Source organism: Stenella coeruleoalba, assembly GCF_951394435.1.
Source record: "Stenella coeruleoalba genome assembly, chromosome: 20".
NCBI lineage: Eukaryota > Metazoa > Chordata > Mammalia > Artiodactyla > Delphinidae > Stenella > Stenella coeruleoalba.
In genome coordinates, this window is record NC_137166.1 from 57,880,104 (window position 1) to 57,903,548 (window position 23,445).

Here is a 23,445-nt window from a genome sequence, read left to right on the forward strand (position 1 = left end):
CTGGCTTTTTTCTTATTCTCCCTTCCAAGTTTCTACTGTGAAAGTTAAGAAATTGTGAGGGCTGAAGGAAATTCAACACAGCCATGTGTGGGGTTACTTCTCAGGTCTCAGCATCTTTTGACGACTCTTCCCTGACACCAAGTAGTTTTCAGGGATTAGATGTTTTCCCCTAGCTAATCCTGGCTGACTAAATCCATCTATCAAATCCCCAGAGCACTTTTTAAAGCAAACATATAAAAATGTACGTTTTTTCGCCTTGTACTTTCCCAATCCCCCTTCCTCCTCATTCAAAGATAGGTAACTGGATGGAGTTGAAGTTAAACTTTGTCATCAATTTATTATGTATCCTGCCAAAGATATTGTGATTTGCTTAGGGATATTTCTCTTAACAAATGTTTATTAAAATTCCAAGTTTCCCAAGTGAAGTGGATTTATACCTATTACAGGGTGAAGAGTGTTTTAAAGAAAACATTCTAGGGTGATTAAAAATACTGTTAATGTGACAATAATAGAAATATTCCATAAGAAGTTTCCTATGTTTTTATGTCGGATTCTATTCCACTTTACCACTACAGTTAAAGTCTTGCAAAAGTCAGGGTTCAAATATTTCCCTTGGTGCACTTACTTACTGTGCTTTACAAAAAATTACATACAGGTTGTGATTTTTTTCTGCTTATAGTTGTGGAGTGCTCTCTGAGGAGGGGGTACTTTTTAGTACCACGTGAAGTGACAGGTTTTTTCACTCCTTTCAAGTCACTTTGAGGCTAGTATGTTCTCGTTCCCAGCCTAGTGGCTGTAGTGACTCAGCTGGGAATGCCCAAGGCTCACCTGAAAAAGATACTTATACCTACACCAGGGCCAACCAACACTGTGGCTGGACCACCCCTTGCAGTTATCTTAGTTTTTTTTTTTTTTAAATCGTAGTTTTTTGAAGTGCTTCCTACCTATGATCATCATAAGAGAACTGCAAGAGGTGGTAGGAAGCACTTCGAAACTATCAAGCTTGAGGAACATCATTCACAGAGCCTGGAGCGGCACCCTGGGGGCATGCCACAGTGAGGTTGTGGGTGCAGGGAGCATGGATCTGAAGCTCTGCCTTTGTTAGGGTCCAAGGAAGGATGGGGGTGTTCCACGGGTTCACCCTTTCTTCGCAAATTTACACCAGAAGGGTTGGGCATTAGGGTGTAGGAAGGACAGTTCCTCACACTCTTGCACATACAGTACCTGAAAAATTTCCTGGCTGTGTGGAGCTCTGGTAGTAAAAAAAAAATGCCACAGATGTGCACCATCAAGACACTTCAACTTGCCCACCCTAATCTCTTCAAATTGGTGGGGTGGTCAGCATGTTAAATAGTTTGAGAGACCCAACAAACCACGTATAGAATGTTGCAAACATGTTGCAAACTATAGTGGAATGATTGGGGAACTTCAGAGATGTAATAGCTACCTACCTAGAGGTTAAGAGATTTATGAAACACAAAAGCTTTAAAGTGGGATGTCTGAGCACTGATATTGGAGTTATGAAAGGTTTATATCTTAGAAATGGACTCTGAAGAGGTTTATGTGTTACATAATTCAGTAATATAGTGTGGCGAGATGCAACAAGTTACCCCTAACATGAACAAAAACAAAGAGGCTTCATCGCCTGTGCCTTTCCATTGTGTATATACATAAGGCTTTATTTGTAACAGCCGAAAATTGGAAACAAGCCAAAATGGCCATTAACAGAAAAGTGGGTAAACAAATTGTGGTTCATCTAGACAGGATATAGTACTCAGCTATAAAAAGAATGAAGTATTTACATAAGCAAACATTTATGAATCAGAAAATAATTATGCAGCATGGAGGGAAAACACAATTTTTAAAAAGTAAATTCTATGAAACAAACGAATTTACTGTGAAAGAGTAAATCAGTAGTTGTGAGGGCAGAAAGAGATTTTAAAAGGGTATTCTCTGGTAGCCGAGGGGTTAGGATTCTGGGCTTTCACTGCCACAACCCAGGCTTGATCCCACAAGCTGTGTGGTGTGGCCAAAAATACAAGGGAAGTAACTATGAATTACAGATATGATAACCATCAGCATTTTTAATGGTTTCATGGTTTTTACACTATGTCAAAACTAACCACACTGTACAATTTAAATCAATTATATGTCAATAAACCTTTGTAAGAATTTGTTTAAATAGAAATCTAATTCCCCATTTTTTTTCATAACCAGATGTTTAGAAAGCTTGGGAGGCAGCCCTCCAACAGGGCAGAAAGTATTCATAAAGATCATTTCTGAGTTGGCAGGAACAGCTGCTAGGTCACAAAAACTGTATCTCTGGGCTTCAAGATCTCCCTTCTGTCTATTTTCATTTTCTTCTCCATGCAGCAGTATCCTTAGAGTGAGCAGCCTGGAGGCTAAACAAATATACAAAGCTTTATATGCTCTGACAATGACCGCAGCTACAGGAAGAACACAGCTATGGCATGTACACCTCATCCAACACAATGTAGCCACAGTCACTGAATATTTGTGGAGGCATGTTTAGAAAAGGCACACCTCTCTCATCGCCACAGCCTCCTCCAGTGCATATGAATCACATCCACTGTGTGTGAATTTAGGTTCCAGCCTCACCCCTGTCTTACAACCAACACCAGAAAACCCAACTCTAGACATGAAGGCACGTGATTCCTTTGCAGTACCCGGGGAACAGCTTCCCCACAGTAGTGCTCAGCATTATGTGATATCCTTGGGAAAAGGGAACTGATTTATACTTCTCACAGAGGCACTAGAGGTGCTTCCTCCCTTGAAAATTACTCCTCCTTACTGTTCTGTAGAGAATGGGACAGAGACATCTGCCTTCCCTGATCATTGCAAGGGACATACATACTATTGGAACCTGGAAACTACTAAGTGGTAGAGGTGAGGCTTCTGCCACAGAAACTGGAAGGAACATAATTCAGGCAACAGAGCCAGCAGTAGAATATGCAAAGAGGATCCTAATAGCTTCCCACAAACCTAGAACTCCTGGGGAACCTTCCCACTCTGGATGCTCAGCTGTATAAGGTTCAATGTCAAGCAGATGGTTCCCTCACAAAAACACTCTAGTTCTAGTACACTGAAAACCCATGTTCCCTGTAGGTCTCAGAGACCTTTAGATGAAGGTTTTCCCAACTTTGCTGCACAAATAAATTTTATCCAGGCTGTGAACTTGTTTAATTACAGACCATTGGCTGTAACTGATTTTCTCCCAGTCACTGCATTCATGAGGTTATCTGGTGTGAAGTTTTCTGTGTTGAATGATGTGGGAGCTTTGACTAAAGGACTTCCCACATTCCCCACACTCATAAGGCTTTTCTCCTGTGTGTACTCTCCGGTGCTGAATGAGGTTGGACTTTTGGCTAAAGGATTTCTCACACTCGTCACACTTATATGGTCTGGCTCCAGTGTGAATTCTCTGGTGTTGATTAAGAGTGGAGCTGTGGCTAAAGGATTTCCCACATTCCCCACACTCATAAGGCCTTTCTCCAGTGTGAATTCGCAGGTGCTGCACAAGTTTGCATTTGTAGCTGAAGGATTTTCCACATTCACTGCATTTATAAGGCCTCGCTCCACTGTGAATCTTCTGGTGCTGAATGAGGTTGGAGCTTTGGCTAAAGGAATTCCCACACTCACCACACTTATAAGGCCTTGCTCCAGTGTGAACTCTCTGGTGTTTAATGAGAGTGGAGCTGTAGCTAAAGGACTTCCCACATTCACCACACTCATAAGGCCTCACTTTAGTGTGAATTTGTAGGTGCTGCACAAGTCTTAATTTGTAGCTGAAAGCTTTCCCACATTCATTGCACTTATAAGGCCTTGCTGCAGTGTGACTTCTGTGGTGTTGAATGAGTCTGTAGCTTTGGCTAAAGGATTTCCCACATTCACTGCACTCATAAGACCTTGCTCCTGTGTCAGGTCTCTGGCAATTAATAAGGATGGAGCTTTGGTTAAAGGGTTTCTCACAGTCATAGTAACTTTCTCTAGTGTGAAGTTGCTCATCCTGAAAAAGTGTGTATTCATAGCTGAACAATTTCTCATACTCACTATACTTGTAATGACTTTTTCCACTATGAAAGGACTCCCCACACCTGAAGCTGCTGTGTGGCTTTGCCCCTTTGAGAGTGGCCTGATGCTGAAGAAGATTCAACATAGCCAGGAAGTCCCTCCCGACTTCTTCGCAGGTGAAGGTCTTCCCTGAAACATGGAACCTGTAGCTCGTCACAAATGAGGCCCTATCTATGTCCCTTTTGAATGGCTTCTCATCATTGTGCTTCTGGTGCTGGTGACTGTTTGGACTGAACCAAAATTGTTTTCCACATGCCTCACAGGTGTATGATTTCTGCCCAGGATGCAATCCTTGGTACTCAGGCAGATACAAAATGTCTCTCCCGGCCATGACACACTTCTCACAGGGATGAGTCTTCTGAATGGATGGATCTGGAGTTGGAGTCTTGCCCAGTGACATTTGTTCTACAGAAACACTCTGCACAGAAAATGCTTCCTCATCCTCCATTCCATACCAACAACCTGAAAGCACAGAAATGCTGGTGAAATGCGTGTTGTCTTTGGTGGTGGTGGGGCAGCCCCAACACAAATGTGTCAGACACACCAAAGAATGAGGCCATTGGATTGTTTTCAGTATGAGGTTGATGAAAGAGCTGCTTTGCAGTACTGGGACTCTGAAAGCCCTAAGAAGTAGGGAGCCCTTGCAAGATGGAGGCTGTCAGGGTGGCATGCAGCACAGGAAGAAATATCTCCAATTCACTTCTCTGCCAACACCCTTCAGGAGGGCCTTGGCTGCTGCTGATATTTGAGTGCTGTGTTCAAGTATCCAGGTGCAGGAAGATATGGTTGCAACTGACTACGTGGTATTCAGTCTATTTAATGATATGTGCATGCCTTGCAATACATTATGTGGGACCTAATCTTGGGGAACATTGTAGGGGAAACAGTAGAGAAAAGGTGACACATGAAAGTAGAAAGGTGGGGACAGCCAGGGACCCAGAGAAGAATCAGAAGTTATAGAAGTGTCCACAGTAAGGCAGGAAAGGTAGAAATGAGGTGTGGTCACTGGCATCACCATCAACACACTGGTGGACACAGGACAGGTTCCATATGATCTGAATACAGTCTTGATGTCATGCCCTCCATCAGCTGCCATTCACCAAAGAGAGACCTGCTCTGAGCCCATCTCGCCATGGCTGGAGTCATGTCCATCCCAGCACTCTTCTTTCTGAACCCCAGTTGAACAACTGCCTGGGACCTGAGTCCTAAGGCAATGACAGGACAGGTGATGGACTAGCATTGGCCCAGAGCAATTCTGCATATTATAAGAATAGCCCATGGGAATTCCCTCGCAGTCCAGGGGTTAGGATTCTGCACTTTCACTGCCAAGGGTCCAGGTTCAATCCCTGGTTGGGGAACTAAGATCCCACAAGCCATGCGGCATGGCCAAAAAATAAAAGCCCATCGTCCCCAAATGTAGTCAACATATTATCAAATGGCAACTGCTGGCACAGACAGGAAGAATGTCAACAGAAAGGAGACAGAAAAACCTGGGCAGGAGCCATGGATCTGGACAGTTACCCAGCCAGGGAGAGGGCAAGTAAGGTGTGATCCATCAGGCTCACTGGGGCAGCACACCAGTGGCTGCAGGTTCAAGAAGAGGGCAGTCGCTCAGCCCAGCCCTGTCGACCACAGCACCCAGCCAGGGAACTGGGAAAGGAGACAGAACCTACTGTTCAATTGTGAGAAGATCAGAGTCTAGCTCAAGGTACTGGGATGGGTGTGAGGGCCTTACCCAGTGAGGTCACAAGTGCAAAGTTCTCCAGCATGACATCGTGGTACAGGCATCTCTGAGCCTCATCAAGGAGCCCCCACTCCTCCCAGGAGAAGTACACTACCACGTCTTCAAAGGTCACACTACCCTGCCATGATGGGGAGAGATGAAATCACAAAAAGCCTCTCTCCCAAGGACCCACAACCCATCATTAACACATCTACCCCATGCTTACCCTCCTCCCAAGCTCTCCAACTCGGAGGCGATACCAGGTCCTGGTGCCACTAATGTCACTCTCTCCTCATGGTCCTGCCTGCAGGGCCCCACCAGCCCCCAGCCAGGCCATATCTCTGGGATACCCCAGAGCATACCTCCCAGGTACAACTAAATGTAGACTCACCCTGCACTCTTAAGTCCCTAATACCAAAGATGTAGAATCATCAGCTCATGCTCCCTCTCTGTGTGCACATCTTTCTTAGCATCTCTTGCATCTGTGCACGCCATAAATGCATCCCCACAGCCACAGGGATTCCATTTGTCTCCCTGTTACTCATCATACAGCATTGAGAGTGCCCTGCTACTACAGACCGCTGCAGGACCCCACCTCCTGCTAAGGCTACCACAACAAAGTACCACATAGTGGCTAGCTTAAACAACAAAAATTCATTTTCTGACAGTTCAAGTGTTGGCAGGGTTGGTTGCGTTTACAGCCTCAATCCTTGGCTTATTGATGGCTGTCATTTCCCTGTGACTTCACTTGGTCTTTCTTCTGTGTCTGAGCCCAAATTTCCTGTTATTACAAGGACACTGGACATGTTGGATGAGGGTTCATATTAATAAAAATCCCTATCTCCAAACACAGTCACATACTGGGTTACTGGGGATTAAAACTTCAACATAAGACTTTAGGGGGTCATAATTCCGCCCGTAACATGAGGCCGAGTAACTCACAGGTGTCCTATTCATCCCTAAGCTCATCAACCAGCCTTGGAGGATCCACAAAAGGTCACCACAAAATTCTGGTGAGTCAAGAATGGTGAATAAGCAGCAGCCCAATCCTCAGGGTCATCCTGCCTCAGTTACTCCTAGGCCTCTGCATTCACCTCATGTCCACTCTTCCCTTGGAAACTGTGGCTGCTAGATTATCCTCTCCTCCCTCAATGGCTACCTCTCTTAAAACCTTTTACCTATGTCTGAGAGACCACTTCCTCCAACCTGGTGCCCAAGAAAGACACCCAGAATTGACATCTACTCTCTTCTTCCTGATTTGTTAATAATATTACCACCAGGACAAGAATTCCCCTTCCTAAACGTGACAGAAAGCCCCACCCAATCCACCAAGCAGTCACCACCCATGTGTGTCTAATGCTGAACTCTGTCTCAAATTTCTAGACCTTTCTTTTCTGCAGCTAGATGGAACAGGTTAAGGCATGTGTGAGTTCACCTCCATTTATGACCCAAACTCCCCCACTGCTCCTACCACCTCCAAAATCAACACCCACTTCTCAGGGAGACATTCCAGGCCTGAGTCCTGCCTCCCTAACTCTGTTCTCATCAGAAGGAGACTTACATTTCCCTGAATATTCCCAGCTTGGCCTCACCTTCAAGCATCTGGCACATACTGGTGCCTATGCCCTTGACGACTTTACTAATTTCTGGAATTGGGAACACCTCCATATAACCTCCAGCCTCTGTTGACGTTTCTCCAGGGTCCCAGACTAAGAGCTGGGAGAATGGCAGGTGAAGGGTCCCATGATACCACAACCCCAGATACCACATGCATAGGGTCATGATCAGTGAGACCCTGGGACACCCTCACCTCTTACTTGTGTAGATTCTAAAAGCACTTCAACTGTTATGGGAACCACTGGGCAGAGGTCAGTGGAGGCAGGCAACCATGCTGGAGCTCAGTGGGCTCTGGTCTCCATTATAGCTCTGCTCACCACTGGAGCAAAGAGACCTCAGGCTGTCTAAACTCTGGGGTTCAGTCCTCAGTGCTGACTCTTAGCGGCTATGTGACTTGCACAAGGACTCAGTCTCCCTGTGCTTCACTGTCATCAAACCTCTCCAGTCTGTTCTTCCTTTAAAAATCCTCTTGGAAAACTTCGTCTTCTTTGTTGAAATTCCCCATGGTTCCCAGGGCCTTCAGAATGAAGAAACAACCCCCTGAGCCTGCCAATCCAGGGGCCACTCCATCTCAATGCTCTGTTCCCTAAAGAAATAGGTTTCCCGAATCCTCCGACCTCCAAACCTATACACCTGCTGATTCCTCCACCTGTGACCCTCTCCCACGCACCATCACACTGTCTGTCAGAAACAGGGCCCCAGGTCCCCACCCATGGCTGCCTCACCATCCTGGACACTGGGGCCTGGGCTGCGGGCACAGGAGCAAGCGCCCCACACTCGGGGCTTTAGTGTCTGGTGGAGTGAGGGTGGTGAGGGCCTGGAGGACGAGCGTTTACCTGAGGCGTGTCCCTCAGCACAGCCGCCGCCATCGGAGTCTGTGGGTGGAGCAACCCAGTGCTTCAGATCCGACTCTGTACAGCAAGGACAATTCCTCTTCGTCGTGTTTCCTCTTTAATTTGGTCACCTCGGACCAGACGCAGAGCTGTGGAACCTCTGAGTAGGAAACAGACTGCCACTAGGAGAATGCCGGAAATCCCGCCTTGACACGATGGCACACATGGAAATGCCCCAGTCCTGGACCTTCATTGGCTCCACGCTGACGTGAATTTGATGGCTCAGGGTCCTCTGGTCAATGTAGTTCTCACAGCAGTGAATAAAACACTGAATTAAAGAGTAAATAAAACACTGAATTAAAGCATTCAATAAAACTCCTCTGTATATTTTATCTACTTAATGAGTTTAAATAGATGAAGATATAAAATCTTTAAGGATATTTTGAGGTATTTACTTTTTTGGCCATGGCTTGCAGCTTGTGGGATCTTAGTTTCCCAACCAGGGCTGGAACCCCCGCCCTTGGCATTGAAAGCACAGTGTCCTAACCATTGGACCACCAGGGAACTCCCTTGAGGTATTCACTCTTGAATTGAGCTGCCAAAGATCACACCCACTTTCTGTGAGAATGATTTAGTGACAGTGACTTGCTAATCTACATGTATATAAATCATTTGGTATGAAAGATGCTAAGAAGTGCTAACTAAAAATACCATGTAAATTGACAAGGGACAAGCACTCCCTACAAGTGCATGTGCATGCACAAACAATTGTGTGACTTCATAAGCACTAAAAACATTTCCAAAATATGTGAATTCTTGAAAAAATACAATAACTGCACCAAGGAAAACTTTTGGGATCTTGATTTAGAAAACATTACAAAGCTCATAATTTTCTTGGGGAAACAACAGGTTTTATATTCCACGTAATAGAGCCCTATTCAAAGGACCATCTAGGTAAGTCACTAAGTGCTTACACAGAGCCTCTGAAGACTGAATACATTAGATAAACCCCACAGAGAAAACATTCAGATCCTCAGTTGATGAGATGATAAGACTCTCCCTGCAAAGAAGCAACTCTTACTATGAGAAAGAGTGTTTCTGCTGAATTTATCAGATACAAAGGCAGGGAACCAAAATTTGCCACATTGGCATAGGGATTATCTTGAGCTGGAGGCAGATAAGAATCAACACATGCAGAAAGACATCTTCCAAGAACATCCTTTGGAGGAATGAGGAGTCAGACCTGAGCTCCCCAAGACCTGACTCTACTCAACAGCCTACAAACTCTAGTGCTGGATACCTCAGGCCAAACAACCAGCAAGACAGGAACACAGCCCCACTCATCAAAAAAAAAAAAAAGAAAGAAATGACAAAAAAATATATGTCACAGACGAAGCAGCAAGGTAAAAACCTACAAGACCAAATAAATGAAGATGAAATAGGCAACTTACGTGAAAAAGAATTCAGAATAATGATAGTAAAGATGATCCAAAATCACGAATTGAGAAAATAGAAGAAATGTTTAACAAGGACCTAGAAGAACTAAAGAGCAAACGGGATTCCCTGGTGGCACAGCTGTTGAGAATGTGCCTGCCAATGCAGGTGACAGGGATTCGATCCCTGGTCCAGGAAGATCCCACATGCCGCGGAGCAACTAAGCCCACAGGCCACAACTACTGAAGTCTGTGCGCCTAGAGCCCAAGCACCACAACAAAGAGTAGCCCCTGTTTGCTGCAACTAGAGAAAAGCCTGAACACAACAACAAAGACCCAATGTAGCCAAAAAAATAAATTAAGTAATTTTTTTAAAATAAAGAAACTGTCTTGCAATGCAGGGGATGCTGGTTCGATCCCCGGTTGGGGAACTAGGATCCCACATGCTGTGGGGTAACTAAACCCGCACGCTGCAACTACTGAGCCACACACTCAAGCCAGCGTGTCACAACTAGAGAGAAGGATGTGTGCCAAAAATAAATAAATAATTTTTAAAAAGAAATGAAAAGGAGAAATTACAATTGACACCGCAAAAATACAAAGGATCATAAGAGACTACTACAAGCAACTCTATGCCAATAAAATGGACAACCTGGAAGAAATGGACAAATTCTTGGAAACATACAGCTTTCCAAGACTGAACCACGAAGAATTAGAAAATATAAACAGACTAATCACAAGTAATGAAATTGAAACTGTAATTAAAAATCTTCCAACAAACAAAAGTCCAGGACCAGGTGGCTGCACAGGTGAATTCCAACAAACATTTAGAGAAGAGTTAACACCTATCCTTTTCAAACTCTTCCCCAAGCTCATTCTACGAGGCCACCATCACCCTGATACCAAAACCAGACAAAGGTATCACAAAAAAAGAAAATTACAGACCAATATCACTGATGAACAGTGATGCAAAAATCGTCAACAAAATACTAGTAAACAGAACCCAACAACACATTAAAAGGATCATACACCATGATCAAGTGGGATTTATCCCAGAGATGCAAGGATTCTTCAATATACACAAATCAATGTGATACACCATATTAACAAATTAAAGAATAAAAACCATATGATCTTCTCAATAGATGCAAAAAAAGCTTTTGACAAAATTCAAAACTCATTTATGATAAAAACTCTCCAGAAAGTGGGCATAGAGGTAACCTACCTCAACATAATAACAATCATATATGACAAACCCACAGCAAACATCATTCTCAATGGTGAAAAACTGAAAGCATTTCCTCTAAGATCAGGAAAAAGACAAGGATGTCCACTCTTGCCACTATTATTCAACATAGTTTTGGAAGTTCTAGCCACAGAAATCAGAGAAGAAAAAGAAATAAAAGGAATACAAATTGGAAAAGCAGAAGTAAAACTGTCACTGTTTGCAGATGACATGATGCTGTACATAGAAAATCCTAAAGATGCCACCAGAAAACTACTAGAGCTAATCAATGAATTTGGTAAAGTAGCAGGATGCAAAATTAATGCACAGAAATAGAAATTTTGGAAACACTCCCATTTACCATTGCAACGAAAAGAATAAAAGACCTAGGAATAAACCTACCTAAGGAGGTAAAAGACCTGTACTCAGAAAACTATAAGGCACTGATGAAAGAAATCAAAGATGACACAAACAGATGGGGAGATATACCATGTTCTTGGATTGGAAGAATCAATATTGTAAAAATGACTATACTAGCCAAAACAATCTACAGATTCAACACAACGCCTATCAAATTACCAATGGCATTTTTCACAGAATTAGAACAAAAAATTAATCAGACTCCCTGACCTCAGGCTACACTACAGGGCTACTACGGTAATCAAGACAGTATGGTACTGGCACAAAAACAGAAATATAGATCAATGGAACAGGATAGAAAGCTCAGAGATATACCTACACACCTATGGTCACCTAATCTATGACAAAGGAGGCCAGAATATACAATGGAGCAAAGATGGCTTCTTCAATAAGAGTTGCTGGGAAAACTGGACAGCTACATGTAAAATAATGAAATTAGAACACTCCCCAACACCATACACAAAAATAAACTCAAAATAGATTAAAGACCTAAATTTTTGACCCATCTCCTACAGTATTGAGAATAAAAACAAAAATAAATGGGACCTAATAAAACTTAAAACCTTTTGCACAGCAAAGGAAACCATAAACAAGACAAAAAGACAACCCTCAGAATGGGAGAAAATATTTTCAAATGAAGCAGCTGACAAAGGATTAATCTTCCAAATATACAAACAACTCAAGCAGCTCAATATCAAAAAAAAACCCAATCAAAAAATTGGTGGAAGACCTAAATAGACATTTCTCCAAAGAAGACATACAGATGACCAACAAATACATGAAAAGATGCTCAACATCACTAATTATTAGAGAAATGCAAGTCAAAACTACGATGAGGTATCACCTCATAGTGGTCAGAATGGCCATCATCAAAAAATCTACAAACAATAAATGCTAGAGAGGGTGTGGAGAAAAGAGAACCCTCCTACACTATATGGAGAAGAGTATGGAGGTCCCTTAAAATACTAAAACTACAGGCTTCCCTGGTGGCACAGTGGTTGAGAATCTGCCTGCCAATGCAGGGGACAGGGGTTCATGCCCCAGTCCAGGAAGATCCCACGTGCCGCGGAGCGGCTGGGCCCGTGAGCCATGGCCGCTGAGCCTGCACATCTGGAGCCTGTGCTCCACAGCAGAAGAGGCCACAACAGTGAGAGGTCCGCATACCACACACACAAAAAAACAACAACTAAAACTACAACTACCATATGACCCAGCAATCCCACTACTGGGCATATACCCTGAGAAAACCATAATTCAAAAAGAGTCATGTACCCCAATGTTCATTGCAGCACTATTTACAATAGCCAGGACATGTAAACAATCTAAGTGTCCACTGACACTTTATCCATGAATGGATAAAGAAGATGTGGCACACACACACACACACACACACACACACACACACACACACACACACACACACATAATGGAATGTTACTCAGCCATAACAAGGAATGAAAGTGGGTCATTTGTACAGATGTTGGTGGACCTAGAGTCTGTCATACAGAGTGAAATCAGAAAGAGAAAAACAAATATTGTATATCAATGCATGTATGTGCAATCTAAAAAAATGGTACAGATGAACATAATTCTAGGGCACAAATAGAGACGCAGACATAGACAATGGGTGTGTGAACACAGGAGGGGAAGGGGACGGTGGGATGAACTGGGAGAGATTAGGTTTGACATGAATACACTACCATGTGTAAAACAGATAGCTGTGGGAACCAGCGGTATAGCACAGGGTATAGCACAGGGAGCTCAGCTTGGTGCTCTGTGATGACCTATATGGGCGGGACCTAGGAGGGAGGGAGGGAGGGGATATATGTATACATAGAGCTGACTCACTTGTACAGCAGAAACACAACATTGTAAACTAATTATACTCCAATTTAAAAAAAAAAGATAAAGGAGCAGATTCAGAGCCCTTCCCTTAATAATCAAAGAACTGGGGTTATTAAAAAAAAAAAAAAATTCAAGTCAGCATGGGATTTCTACCATCAAACTCCCAAAACCTGAAAAAGCCATACGTTACTTTAGAGTAACATCTTTGAATAACTATTTACACAATAGTTTCGTTAGGGAACTGGTGACCAAAACCACCTGCCTTGGCCAGGCCTGCTTGCCTGAGCTGTCTCACAACAGGAGGTTTTGATAAGGAACAAGGTGCGGCAGCAGAAAGCTAACCCGAAAACTAACGGGGAGGGGCCAAAAGAGGGAGGAGTCGACCAACCTCCCAGAGCCCTTCTCACTGGATCCATCTTGGCTGAGAGATGTGTGAGCCACCAGGAAGGACCCTAAGTCAGACTATGGGCCAAGCGAGATGACTGGCCAGAGACAATCTGGAAGCTAACCCCGTCACCATAAAACCTGAGACTGTGAGCCACATGGCAGAGCAGTTCTTCCTGGGCTCCCTCACCCTGCCGCTCTCTGCCCGGGCGTCACTTCCCAATAAAGTCTCTTGCTTTGTCAGCACATGTGTCTCCTCGGACAATTCACTTCCTAGTGTAAGACAAGAGCCCACTCTTCGGCCTTGGAAGGGTTCCCCTTTCCTCGACAGTTTCTTTTGTGTCCTACAACTACTATGAGTTATTTCAATTATTATTCAATAGTGGATGCAAAATTCCCAACAGAATAACTGACATAGTTTATAAGACTATAAACATAAAAAGAAAAATTTATTAAATACACGATTGAATGTCCTGGAGGGAACTTAGAGCTCAGAGGCCGTATTTGGAAAAAAGGTGTTTGCCTTACCCACCACACAAACAGAACTTAGAGACAGGGTTTTCACTGCTAACCAGCACAAAGGGACAAAATGTTGAGAAACAAAGACGCAAGTGAAGAAACGTTTTCATCAGCCAAGTTTGGGTTTACAACTAGGGCCATCTAAAAGACAAAATAGATGTGAATAAGTAAAAAAGCCAAACATGCTCACCAGGATCAGGATGGTGCATGTGGTTCTGGCTTCATAGGAAGGTCCAGAAGAAGGTCTATTGCTGAGAATGTATTGGACTTACTGCTTGTATCTGTAAAGAACAAAGACAATAGAGTCATTAGCCCAGACCGCAAGGCTCAAACACATTACATCAATATCACAGATACAGACGATATCTCCTCTCAATCTATCTGAAATATCCCAGGAAGATATGCATATGTTTCCCCCCGCCCCCATACTTCTGTTTCTGCTCCTCGCTACTCTCACAGGAATGTTAATATATACCAGGAGTTTCAGGATACAGTCGAGGAAATAGGAGAAGCCAATGTACTCAGTGGATGGAGCTAAGAATTTGATCCCCAAAGAGGTGCTGGGACAAAGGTTAATGGCCTAGAAACTACTCAGGAAGCAAGTCATGCTGGGGGAAAGCTCCATCCCCTTTCTGTGTAAACAGAAGACATGTTGACTTCCAGCATCATTCAATCCAAAACATGCCATTGGTAGATGATCCCTTTAGAGAAAGAACCAACTTGCTAGCAAAGACCAACTGACCCACAGAGGTCTCAACCCATGCCCCAATTTGAGTTACAAAGCTATAAAGAGTGAGGAATTTCCAAGGATCCCAACCCAGTCTGAATGAAGATAATATGCAAAGTAATGTTAGTAGAAACTACTCCATCAATTTAGAAAGTATGTTAGAGACTGATTTTATTTGAATCTACCAGAAAATTGATTTGCTCACATAGCAAATTGTTTTAATTTAACAACAAGAACAAGTCTTTTGTAATAACAAAGCTATTTAGTATCGATTGTTTTATAATAAAAAAGATTAATCAACGTAGTATCTATCAATGGGAGACTGAATAAATCATGCTGCATCCTCATAATCAGGGAAGCCCCAGAGTTCTTTTAAATTGGACAATGCCCCTGGTCACACAGAAGCCAATGAGTTCAACACCAAATGCCTTAAAGTGGTCTACTTGCCCCCAAACACATGCCTCTAATTCAGCCTCTAGAACCTGTAAGCCTCATTACATACAGTACTCTATGGAAAGATTATCAATGCTATGGAAGAGAATTCTGATAAAGAAATCATCATGGAAGTTGGGAAGGTTTACACCATTGAAGATGCTATTGTTGCTATAGAAAGAGCTGTGAAAGCCATAAAGCTTGAAACAATAAATTCATACTGGAGAAAACTGTGTCCAGATGACTTCACAGGATTTAAAACAAAGCCAATTGGGCTTCCCTGGTCGCGCAGTGGTTAAGAATCTGCCTGCCAATGCAGGGGACACAGGTTCGAGCCCTGGTCCAGGAAGATCCCACATGCCGCAAAGCAACTAAGTCCGTGCGCCACAACTACTGAGCCCACGTGCTGCAACGGAAGCCCATGTGTCTAGAGCCCGTGCTCTGCAACGAGAAGCCACCACAATGAGAAGCCTGTGCACCGCAACGAAGAGTAACCCCCACTCGCTGCAACTACAGAAAGCCCGCATGCAGCAATGAAGACCCAACACAGCCAAAAATAAAATAAATAAGTTAAAATAAATAAATAAATAAAACAAAGCCAATCAAGGAAACCAGGAAAGAGATTGTGGATCTGACCAAAAAAAGGGTGTGAAGGTGAAGGGTTTCAAGATGTGGATCTTGGAGAAATTCAAGAGCTAACTGAACACCACACCAGAGGAATTCACGAAGACGACCTGATGGAGACGAGTGCTTCTGAACCAGTGCCAGACGACGAGGAAGATGATGTAGAAGCATCAGGGCCTGAAAATAAATTGACATTAGACAATCTAGCAGAAGGGTTCTGACTATTCAAGACTGCTTTTGACTTCTTTTACAACATGGACCCTTGTATGATACGGGCACTGAAACTAAGGCAGACAGTGGAAGAAGGATTGGTACCATACAGAAACATTTTTAAAGAAATGAAAAAGTAAAGAAGTTGGACAGAAATTATGTATTTCTGTGAAGTTCGACCAAGCATGCCTGCCTCTCCAGCCTCCCCTTCCACCTCCTCCACCTCTATCACCTCTGCCACCCTGAGACGGCAAGACCGATCCCTACGCTTCCTCCCCCTCCTCAGCCTACTCAACATGAAGACACCAAGGATGAAGACCTTTATGATGATCCACTTCCACTTAGTGAACAGTAAATAATAATCATGACTTACAGTTAATAAACTTATCTGTTGTGTATGTGTGTGTGTCTTTGTGTGAAAATCTAATAACTGTATGGTAAGAACTGTATGAGAATTTTTGCATCATCATCATCATTGCCTAAGTATTCATCATGTAGAACACTGTGTTCAAGACTTGTATTGAGATATCCCCTGGCGGTCCAAGGGTTAGGACTCCACGCTTCCACTGCAGGGGGCATGGGTTCGATCCCTGGTCAGGGAACTAAGATCCCACATGGTGCGTGGGGCAGCCAAAAAAAAAAAAAAGACTTGTATTGAAGTGGATAGCCCATCCTTACATAGGAATAAGGTGAGTGATATTTAATATAAAATTAATAATGTGTTAGTTTTTTACTGTTTTATAACTTTGCTTTCAAAGAATTATATTATTATATAGTATCTCTCTCCTTTTCTCTTAATTGGAGAAACTGCATATCAACCTGTCATCACAGGTAACTCGTATGAATAGAACTGTAATACTGTATGCCATAAAAATGTTATGATCATTCATTCATTAGTGTATAGGCTAGGCTATCATGAAGCAATCATACTGCTGCTTTATTATTAACACATGAATTATTATACCTATAAATATGAATTTCTTTTTCACATTATCTTATTTTTTAATTAAGGTAGAGCTGATTTACAATAAGCTTCAGGTGTACAACATAGTGATTCACCCTTTTTAAAGGTTATACTCCATTTACAGTTATAAAATATTGCCTATATTCCTTATGTACAATATATCCTTGTAGCCTATTTTATACGTAGTAGTTTGTACGTCTAAATCCCCTACTTCTATCTTGCCCCTCCCCTTCGCTCTCCTCGCTAGTAACCACTAGTTTGTACTCTATATCTGTGAGTCTTTTTAACATATTTTTAGTGATTTAATTTTTGGCTGCATCAAGTCCTAGTTGTGGCTTGAGACCTCAGCAGTTGCGGCACGTGGGCTAAAGTGCTCAGTAGTTGCAATGAGCGGGCTTAGTTGCCCCGTGGCATGTGGGATCTTAGTTCCCCAACCAGGGATCAAACTTGAGTCCCCTGCATTGGAAGGCAGGTTCTTAACCACTGAACCACCAGAGAAGTCCCTGTTTCTTTTTTGTTATCTTCACCAGTTTGTCTTCTTTTTTAGATTCCACATATAAGTGATATCATACAGTATTTACCTTTCTGTTTGAATTATTTCACTAAGCATAATACACTCCAAGTCCATTCATGTTGTTGCATATGCAAAACTCCATTCTTTTTAGGGCTGAGTAATATTCTATTCTATTAAATATATACACATAATATATATAATACATATATCAAAGATATATACATTTATATATCCCACATCTTCTTTATCTACTCATTTTTGATGGACGCTTAGGTTGCTTCTATATCTTGGCTACTGTAAATAATGCTGCTATGAACACTGGGGTACATGTATCTTTTCAAATTAGTGGGTTTTTTTTTAAACACATCAACCTGAGACACTTTATTAATTAATTAATTTATTTTTGCTGTGTTGGGTCTTCGTTTCTGTGCGAGGGCTTTCTCTAGTTGTGGCAAGCGGGAGCCACTCTTCATCGCGGTGCACGGGCCTCTCACTATCGCGGCCTCTCTTTTTGCGGAGCAGGCTCCAGATGCGCAGGCTCAGTACTTGTGGCTCACGGGCCTAGTCGCTCCGCGGCATGCGGGATCCTCCCAGACCAGGGCTAGAACCCGTGTCCCCTGCATTACCAGGCAGGCTCTCAACCACTAGCGCCACCAGGGAAGCCCAGTGGGGTTTTGTTTGTTTGTTTGGATAAATAGCCAGGGGTGGCATTGCTGGATCATATGGTAGTTCTAGTTTTAGTTATTTTGAGGAACCTCCATATTCTTTTCCACAGTGGCTGCACCAATTTACACTCCCGCTAACAGCATAGGAGGGTTCTCTTTTCTCCACATCCTTGTTATTTGTGGGGTTTTTTTTTTTTGTTTGTTTTGTTTTTGGCTGCATTGGGTTTTCTTGCTGCACATGAGCTTTCTCTAATTGCAGCGAGCTGGGGCTACTCTTCGTTGAGGTGTGCGGGCTTCTCATTGGTGGCTTCTCTTTGTTGTGTAGCACAGGCTCTAGGCGCTCGGGCTTCAGTAGTTGTGGTACATGGGCTCCATAGTTGTGGCTCACAGGCTCTAGAGTGCAGGCTCAGTAGTTGTGGTGCACGGCTTAGCTGCTCCGCAGCATGTGGGATCTTCCCAGACCAGGGCTGGAAGCTGTGTCCCCTGCACTGGCAGGCAGATTCTTAACCACTGCGCCACCAGGGAAATCCTGTGGTCTTTTTGGTGATAGCCATTCTGACAGGTGTGAAGGGATATCTCATTGTGGTTTTGATTTGCATTTCTCTGATTATTAACAATGTTGAGCATCTTTTCACATGCCTGTTGGCCATCCATAAATACAGTACAATGCTGTAAATGTATTTTCTTTTCCTTATGATTTTCTCAACAGCATTTTCTTTTCTCTACCCTTAAGTATAAAATACATATAACATAGACAATATGTGTTGGTCAAGAGTAGGCTATTAGTAATTACGTTTTGGGGGAATCAAAAGTTACACTCAAATTTTTAACTGTGTAGGGGGTTGACACCCCTAACCCCCAAAGTTTGAGGGTCAACTGCATCTACAATGGATTAAAGAATAAATTTGTAAAAATCCTTTACATTTACTACCACTAAAAAAAAAAACCCTTCAGTTTGGAGAATGGCAAAGGATCAAATCATCACACTGAGAAAGGAGAGATAAAAAGAATCCAGTTTTTTTTTGTTTTTTTTTGTGGTACGTGGGCCTCTCACTGTTGTGGCCTCTCCCATTGCGGAGCACAGGCTCCGGACGCGCAGGCCCAGCGACCATGGCTCATGGGCCTAGCCGCTCCGCGACATGTGGGATCTTCCCGGACCAGGGCATGAACCTGTGTCCCCTGCATTGGCAGGCGGACTCTCAACCACTGCGCCACCAGGGAAGCCCGAATCCAGATATTTTTGCATATTTTTTTTCTATCTGCACTTCTCCTCCAATACCTTTCTTGTCTGTAAAAAACATGTTCCACCTAATACAGGAAAAGGGAGGGTAGAACCATGACCTACATTGATGGTACAGACAATAATTATCAATGGCTGCTAAAGCTCTTAGATTACAGAGTGACTCAGGTGCAGTTGACACACTGACTACATTGATCATAATCCTACAAAAGAGAAAAATGAATAATTCTGAATCTGATCTCATCTCTAAAATAACTACCTTTTTGCAGGAAATATTAAGCATGGGAGGTCACATTAAAAGACATCATGAGAATACAGTAAGCCAAATCAGAGTATCAGAAAATTCTACATGGATTATGATCTCTTTCAAACAAAAATAATTAATGTATAAAAGGGAGTTATTGGGCTTCCCTGGTAGTGCAGTGGTTAAGAATCCGCCTGCCAATTCAGGGGACGTGGGTTCGAGCCCTGGTCTGGGAAGGTCCCACATGCCGTGGAGCAACTAAGCCCGTGTGCCACAACTACTGAGCCTGCGATCTAGAGCCCACGAACCACAACTACTGAGCCCATGTGTCACAACTACTGAAGCCCACGCACCTAGAGCCTGTGCTCTGCAACAAGAGAAGCCACCTTAATGAGAGGCCTGCACAGAGCAGCAAAGAATATCCCCTGCTTGCGTCAACTAAAAAGAAAGCCTGCACACAGCAACGAAGACCCAACGCAGCCAAAAATAAATAAATAAATAATTTTAAAAAGGGAGTTATCCATAGAAGATTATAAAATCAAGAGATAGAAAATATAATAAGAAATGATTTCATGTTTCTTTAAACGAACCTGTCAAAATATAAACATTCAGGAATATTTGAATACTGTTTGGTACTGGATAATATGGAAGAATTATTGTTTATAGTTACATATGATAAAATACTACAATTAAGTTAAAAAAAGTCCTTGTCTATTAGATACATGTACTTAAGGGTTTTTTTTTTCTTTTTTGGGGGGCCACACCACATGTTTTGCAGGATCTTAGCTCCCTGACCAGGGATTGAACCCACACCCTCCGCAGAGAAAGTGTGGGGTCCTAACCATTGGACTGCCAGGGAATTCCCTTACTTAAGTATTTAGGGATGTAGTGATACGACTTCTGGAGTTTGTCTTAGCATAAACAGTTGCTGGAGGGAGATGGAGCAGGATTATAGACGAAATGATTTCAGCTGTGAGTCAGTCCATTTGTAGCTGTTTGATTAGTTCTTGTGGGTTTTTTTCCTATTACCCTCCTCACTTTTCTAGAATTTTTTAATATTCTGTACTATTATTTAAAATTTTTTTATATTAATAATTAGTCATGTTGAGTCTGTTTTCCATTTGCTCTGTTATCCGTTTATTCTGGAGTATAACATATCTCAAAACCTCTCATGTTCAGATAATATCACATTGGATTATAATAATATTATTCTTTCTCATCATTTTTCCTTAGCAAAATTAAAAATACTGAATCCCTTCAACCTCAGGAGAGGCTGACCTTAGTCAGCCATGCTGGCAGAGGTGTAAAGTAGGGAAGAGAAGACCCAACTCTGTGGGTTATTTCACAGTTCTCACCAAGTTTTCACTTCTATTACCACCAGGTCATCAAACTCAGACTGTTATTGAACCCTCCTACACTGTTGGTGGGAATGTATTGAGTTGGCCAAAAAGTTCTTTAGGGTTTTTCTGTAAAACCGGAATGAAATTTTTGGCCAACCCAATAGAATGGTACAGCCACTATGGAGAACAGTATGGAGGTTCCTTAAAAAACTAAAAATAGAGTTATCATATGATCCAGCAATTCCACTCCTGGGCATATATTTGAAGCAAAGCATGGTTTGAAAGGATACATGCACCCCAATGTTCATTGCAGCACTGTTTACAACAGCCAAGACATGGAAGCAACCTAAATGCCCATTGATAGAAGAATGGATAAAGAAGATGTGGTACATATATACAATAGAATACTACTCAGCCATTAAAAAGAATGAAACAATGCCATTTCAGAACGCAGATGGACCTGGAGATTACCATACTAAGTGAAGTTAGTCAGAGAGAGAAAGACAAATATCATAGGATATCACTCATATGCAGAATCTAATAAAAAAAAAGATACAAATGAACTTACTTACAAAATAGAAAACAGACTCACCTATTAAGAAAACTAACTTATGGTTACTAAAGGGGAAAGATGGCCAGGGTGGTGGTGGTGGTGGTGATAAACTGGGTGTTTGGGATTGACATATACACACTACTATATTTAAAATAGATAACCAACATGGATCTACTATATAGCACAGAGAACTCTGCTCAATATTCTGTAACAACCTAAATGGGAAAAGAATTTGAAAAAGAATAGATACATATATATGTATAACTGAATCACTTTGCTGTATACCTGAAACTAACACAACATTGTTAATCAACTATATTCTAATATAAAATAATTTTTTAAAAAAATTCAGACATCAAAAATAACAACTTTTAATAGAGTTTCAATTAAAACACCTTGCAGGCAAATATATATCTATTATTAGGAGAAGCTTACGGACTTCCAATATACCAAAACTGTCTCAATATCTGATAACATTCATGGATAAATATGCAGTATGGCACCTCATGTACAACTTTTGTTCCTTCCAAAATTACAGGTTTTCAAAAAGTATTATCATGGTTAAATATTAGAAGCATGTGCAAATTGTTCTGAAATAAGACATAATGCTGGGTACCACCAAATATGACATGCCTGAAAAGATCAGGTGAAAATGACAGGTGAGGTCTGAGTAGTGAGAGAAGGAATCTGTGCAAAAGGTCTGGCTCTGTTTAAGGCCAATCTGAGGAGTTTTTCCACTAAATATTATTCAGTTTTCATTTTGGAAAACCTTGCAAAATTATAGCCTGGAAGGGAGAGGAAAAGAAAAAACCACTTAAGTAAAAACTGCCAGAGTCTTAGAAATGAATATGAAGAAGGGGGTCAAACCCATATTCGCTGCCTCAATAAATATGTGTTAAGCACCTAAATTATGTCACATTATTCTCAGTAGGTGAGCTATGTCAGGAAATTAGACTCATAATTAGAGAACCAAGATAGCTAAGAAAGGTGGACATTTGATAATAATTAAAATAAACAGGGACTTCCATGGTGGTGCAGTGGGTAAGACTCCATGTTCCCAATGCAGGGGGCTTGGGTTTGATCCCTGGTCGGGGAACTAGATCCTGCCTGCACGTGCAACTAAGAGTCTGCATGCCACAACTAAGAAGTCTGCATGCCTCAACAAAGATCCTGTATGCTGCAACTAAGACCCAGCACAGCCAAACTAAATTAAATAAAATATATTTTTTAAAAAGTACTTTAAAAAAATAAAATATACAATATGTAATAAGATAAAGGTACCTTAGGAGAAAAAAGGAGCCCAATTAGTGGAAGAGATGCAATATTAAATGTTAGTAAGGGAAGATCTCATTGACAGTTGGATATTTCAGACAACACTTGAAGAGGTGAAGGAATAATCCATGTGAATATTTTGGGCATATGATCCAAGCAAAAGAAACAGCCAGGGTCATGTCATGTCCCAGGAAAACTCAGGTGCCCATGTACATGAAACCAGTTGAGTGAGGCAGAAAGTTTAAGAGATGAGGTCAGTGGGAAATCCCTGGTTGTTCAGTGGGTAGGACTCCACACTTCCACTTCAGGGGGCCTGGGTTCAATCCCTGGTCAGAGAACTGAGATCCCACAAGCAGTGCGGTGCAGCCAAAACAACAAGAACAACAAAAACAAATAAACAAACAAAACAGAGAGAGAGGTCAGAAAGGAACATGAAGCTCCAAAGGGTCCTGGTAAGGATTTTGAATTTTCTCTTAGGAAAATGGTAGTCATTACAGAATTTTGACCAAAAGACTGACATTTTCTATCTCATTCGCTGAAAGGCCATGTTGTCTGGTAAGCTGAGAAAA

At 42.1% G+C, this 23,445-nt stretch overlaps 1 protein-coding gene across 3 annotated transcripts in view; it reads right to left on the bottom strand.

Moving 5' to 3' along the window:
* Positions 1-243: 243 nt before the first annotated feature.
* Positions 244-23,445, bottom strand: part of LOC307179556 (zinc finger protein 418-like) — a 30,611-nt gene continuing 7,409 nt past the window's right edge. Inside the window, exons 2-5 of one of the 3 annotated variants that reach the window (XM_079908853.1) lie at positions 14,282-14,372; positions 8,269-8,593; positions 5,828-5,949; positions 244-4,554 (exon numbers count right to left, since the gene is read on the bottom strand). In XM_079908853.1, the coding sequence (XP_079764979.1) occupies positions 3,257-4,554; positions 5,828-5,861 (1,332 nt within the window). In that variant the 5' untranslated portion in view covers positions 5,862-5,949; positions 8,269-8,593; positions 14,282-14,372 and the 3' untranslated portion in view covers positions 244-3,256. Of the gene's footprint in view, positions 4,555-5,827; positions 5,955-8,268; positions 8,594-14,281; positions 14,373-23,445 lie in introns of all 3 variants that reach the window. The other 2 variants (XM_079908852.1, XM_079908854.1) reach the window with 2 other exon arrangements.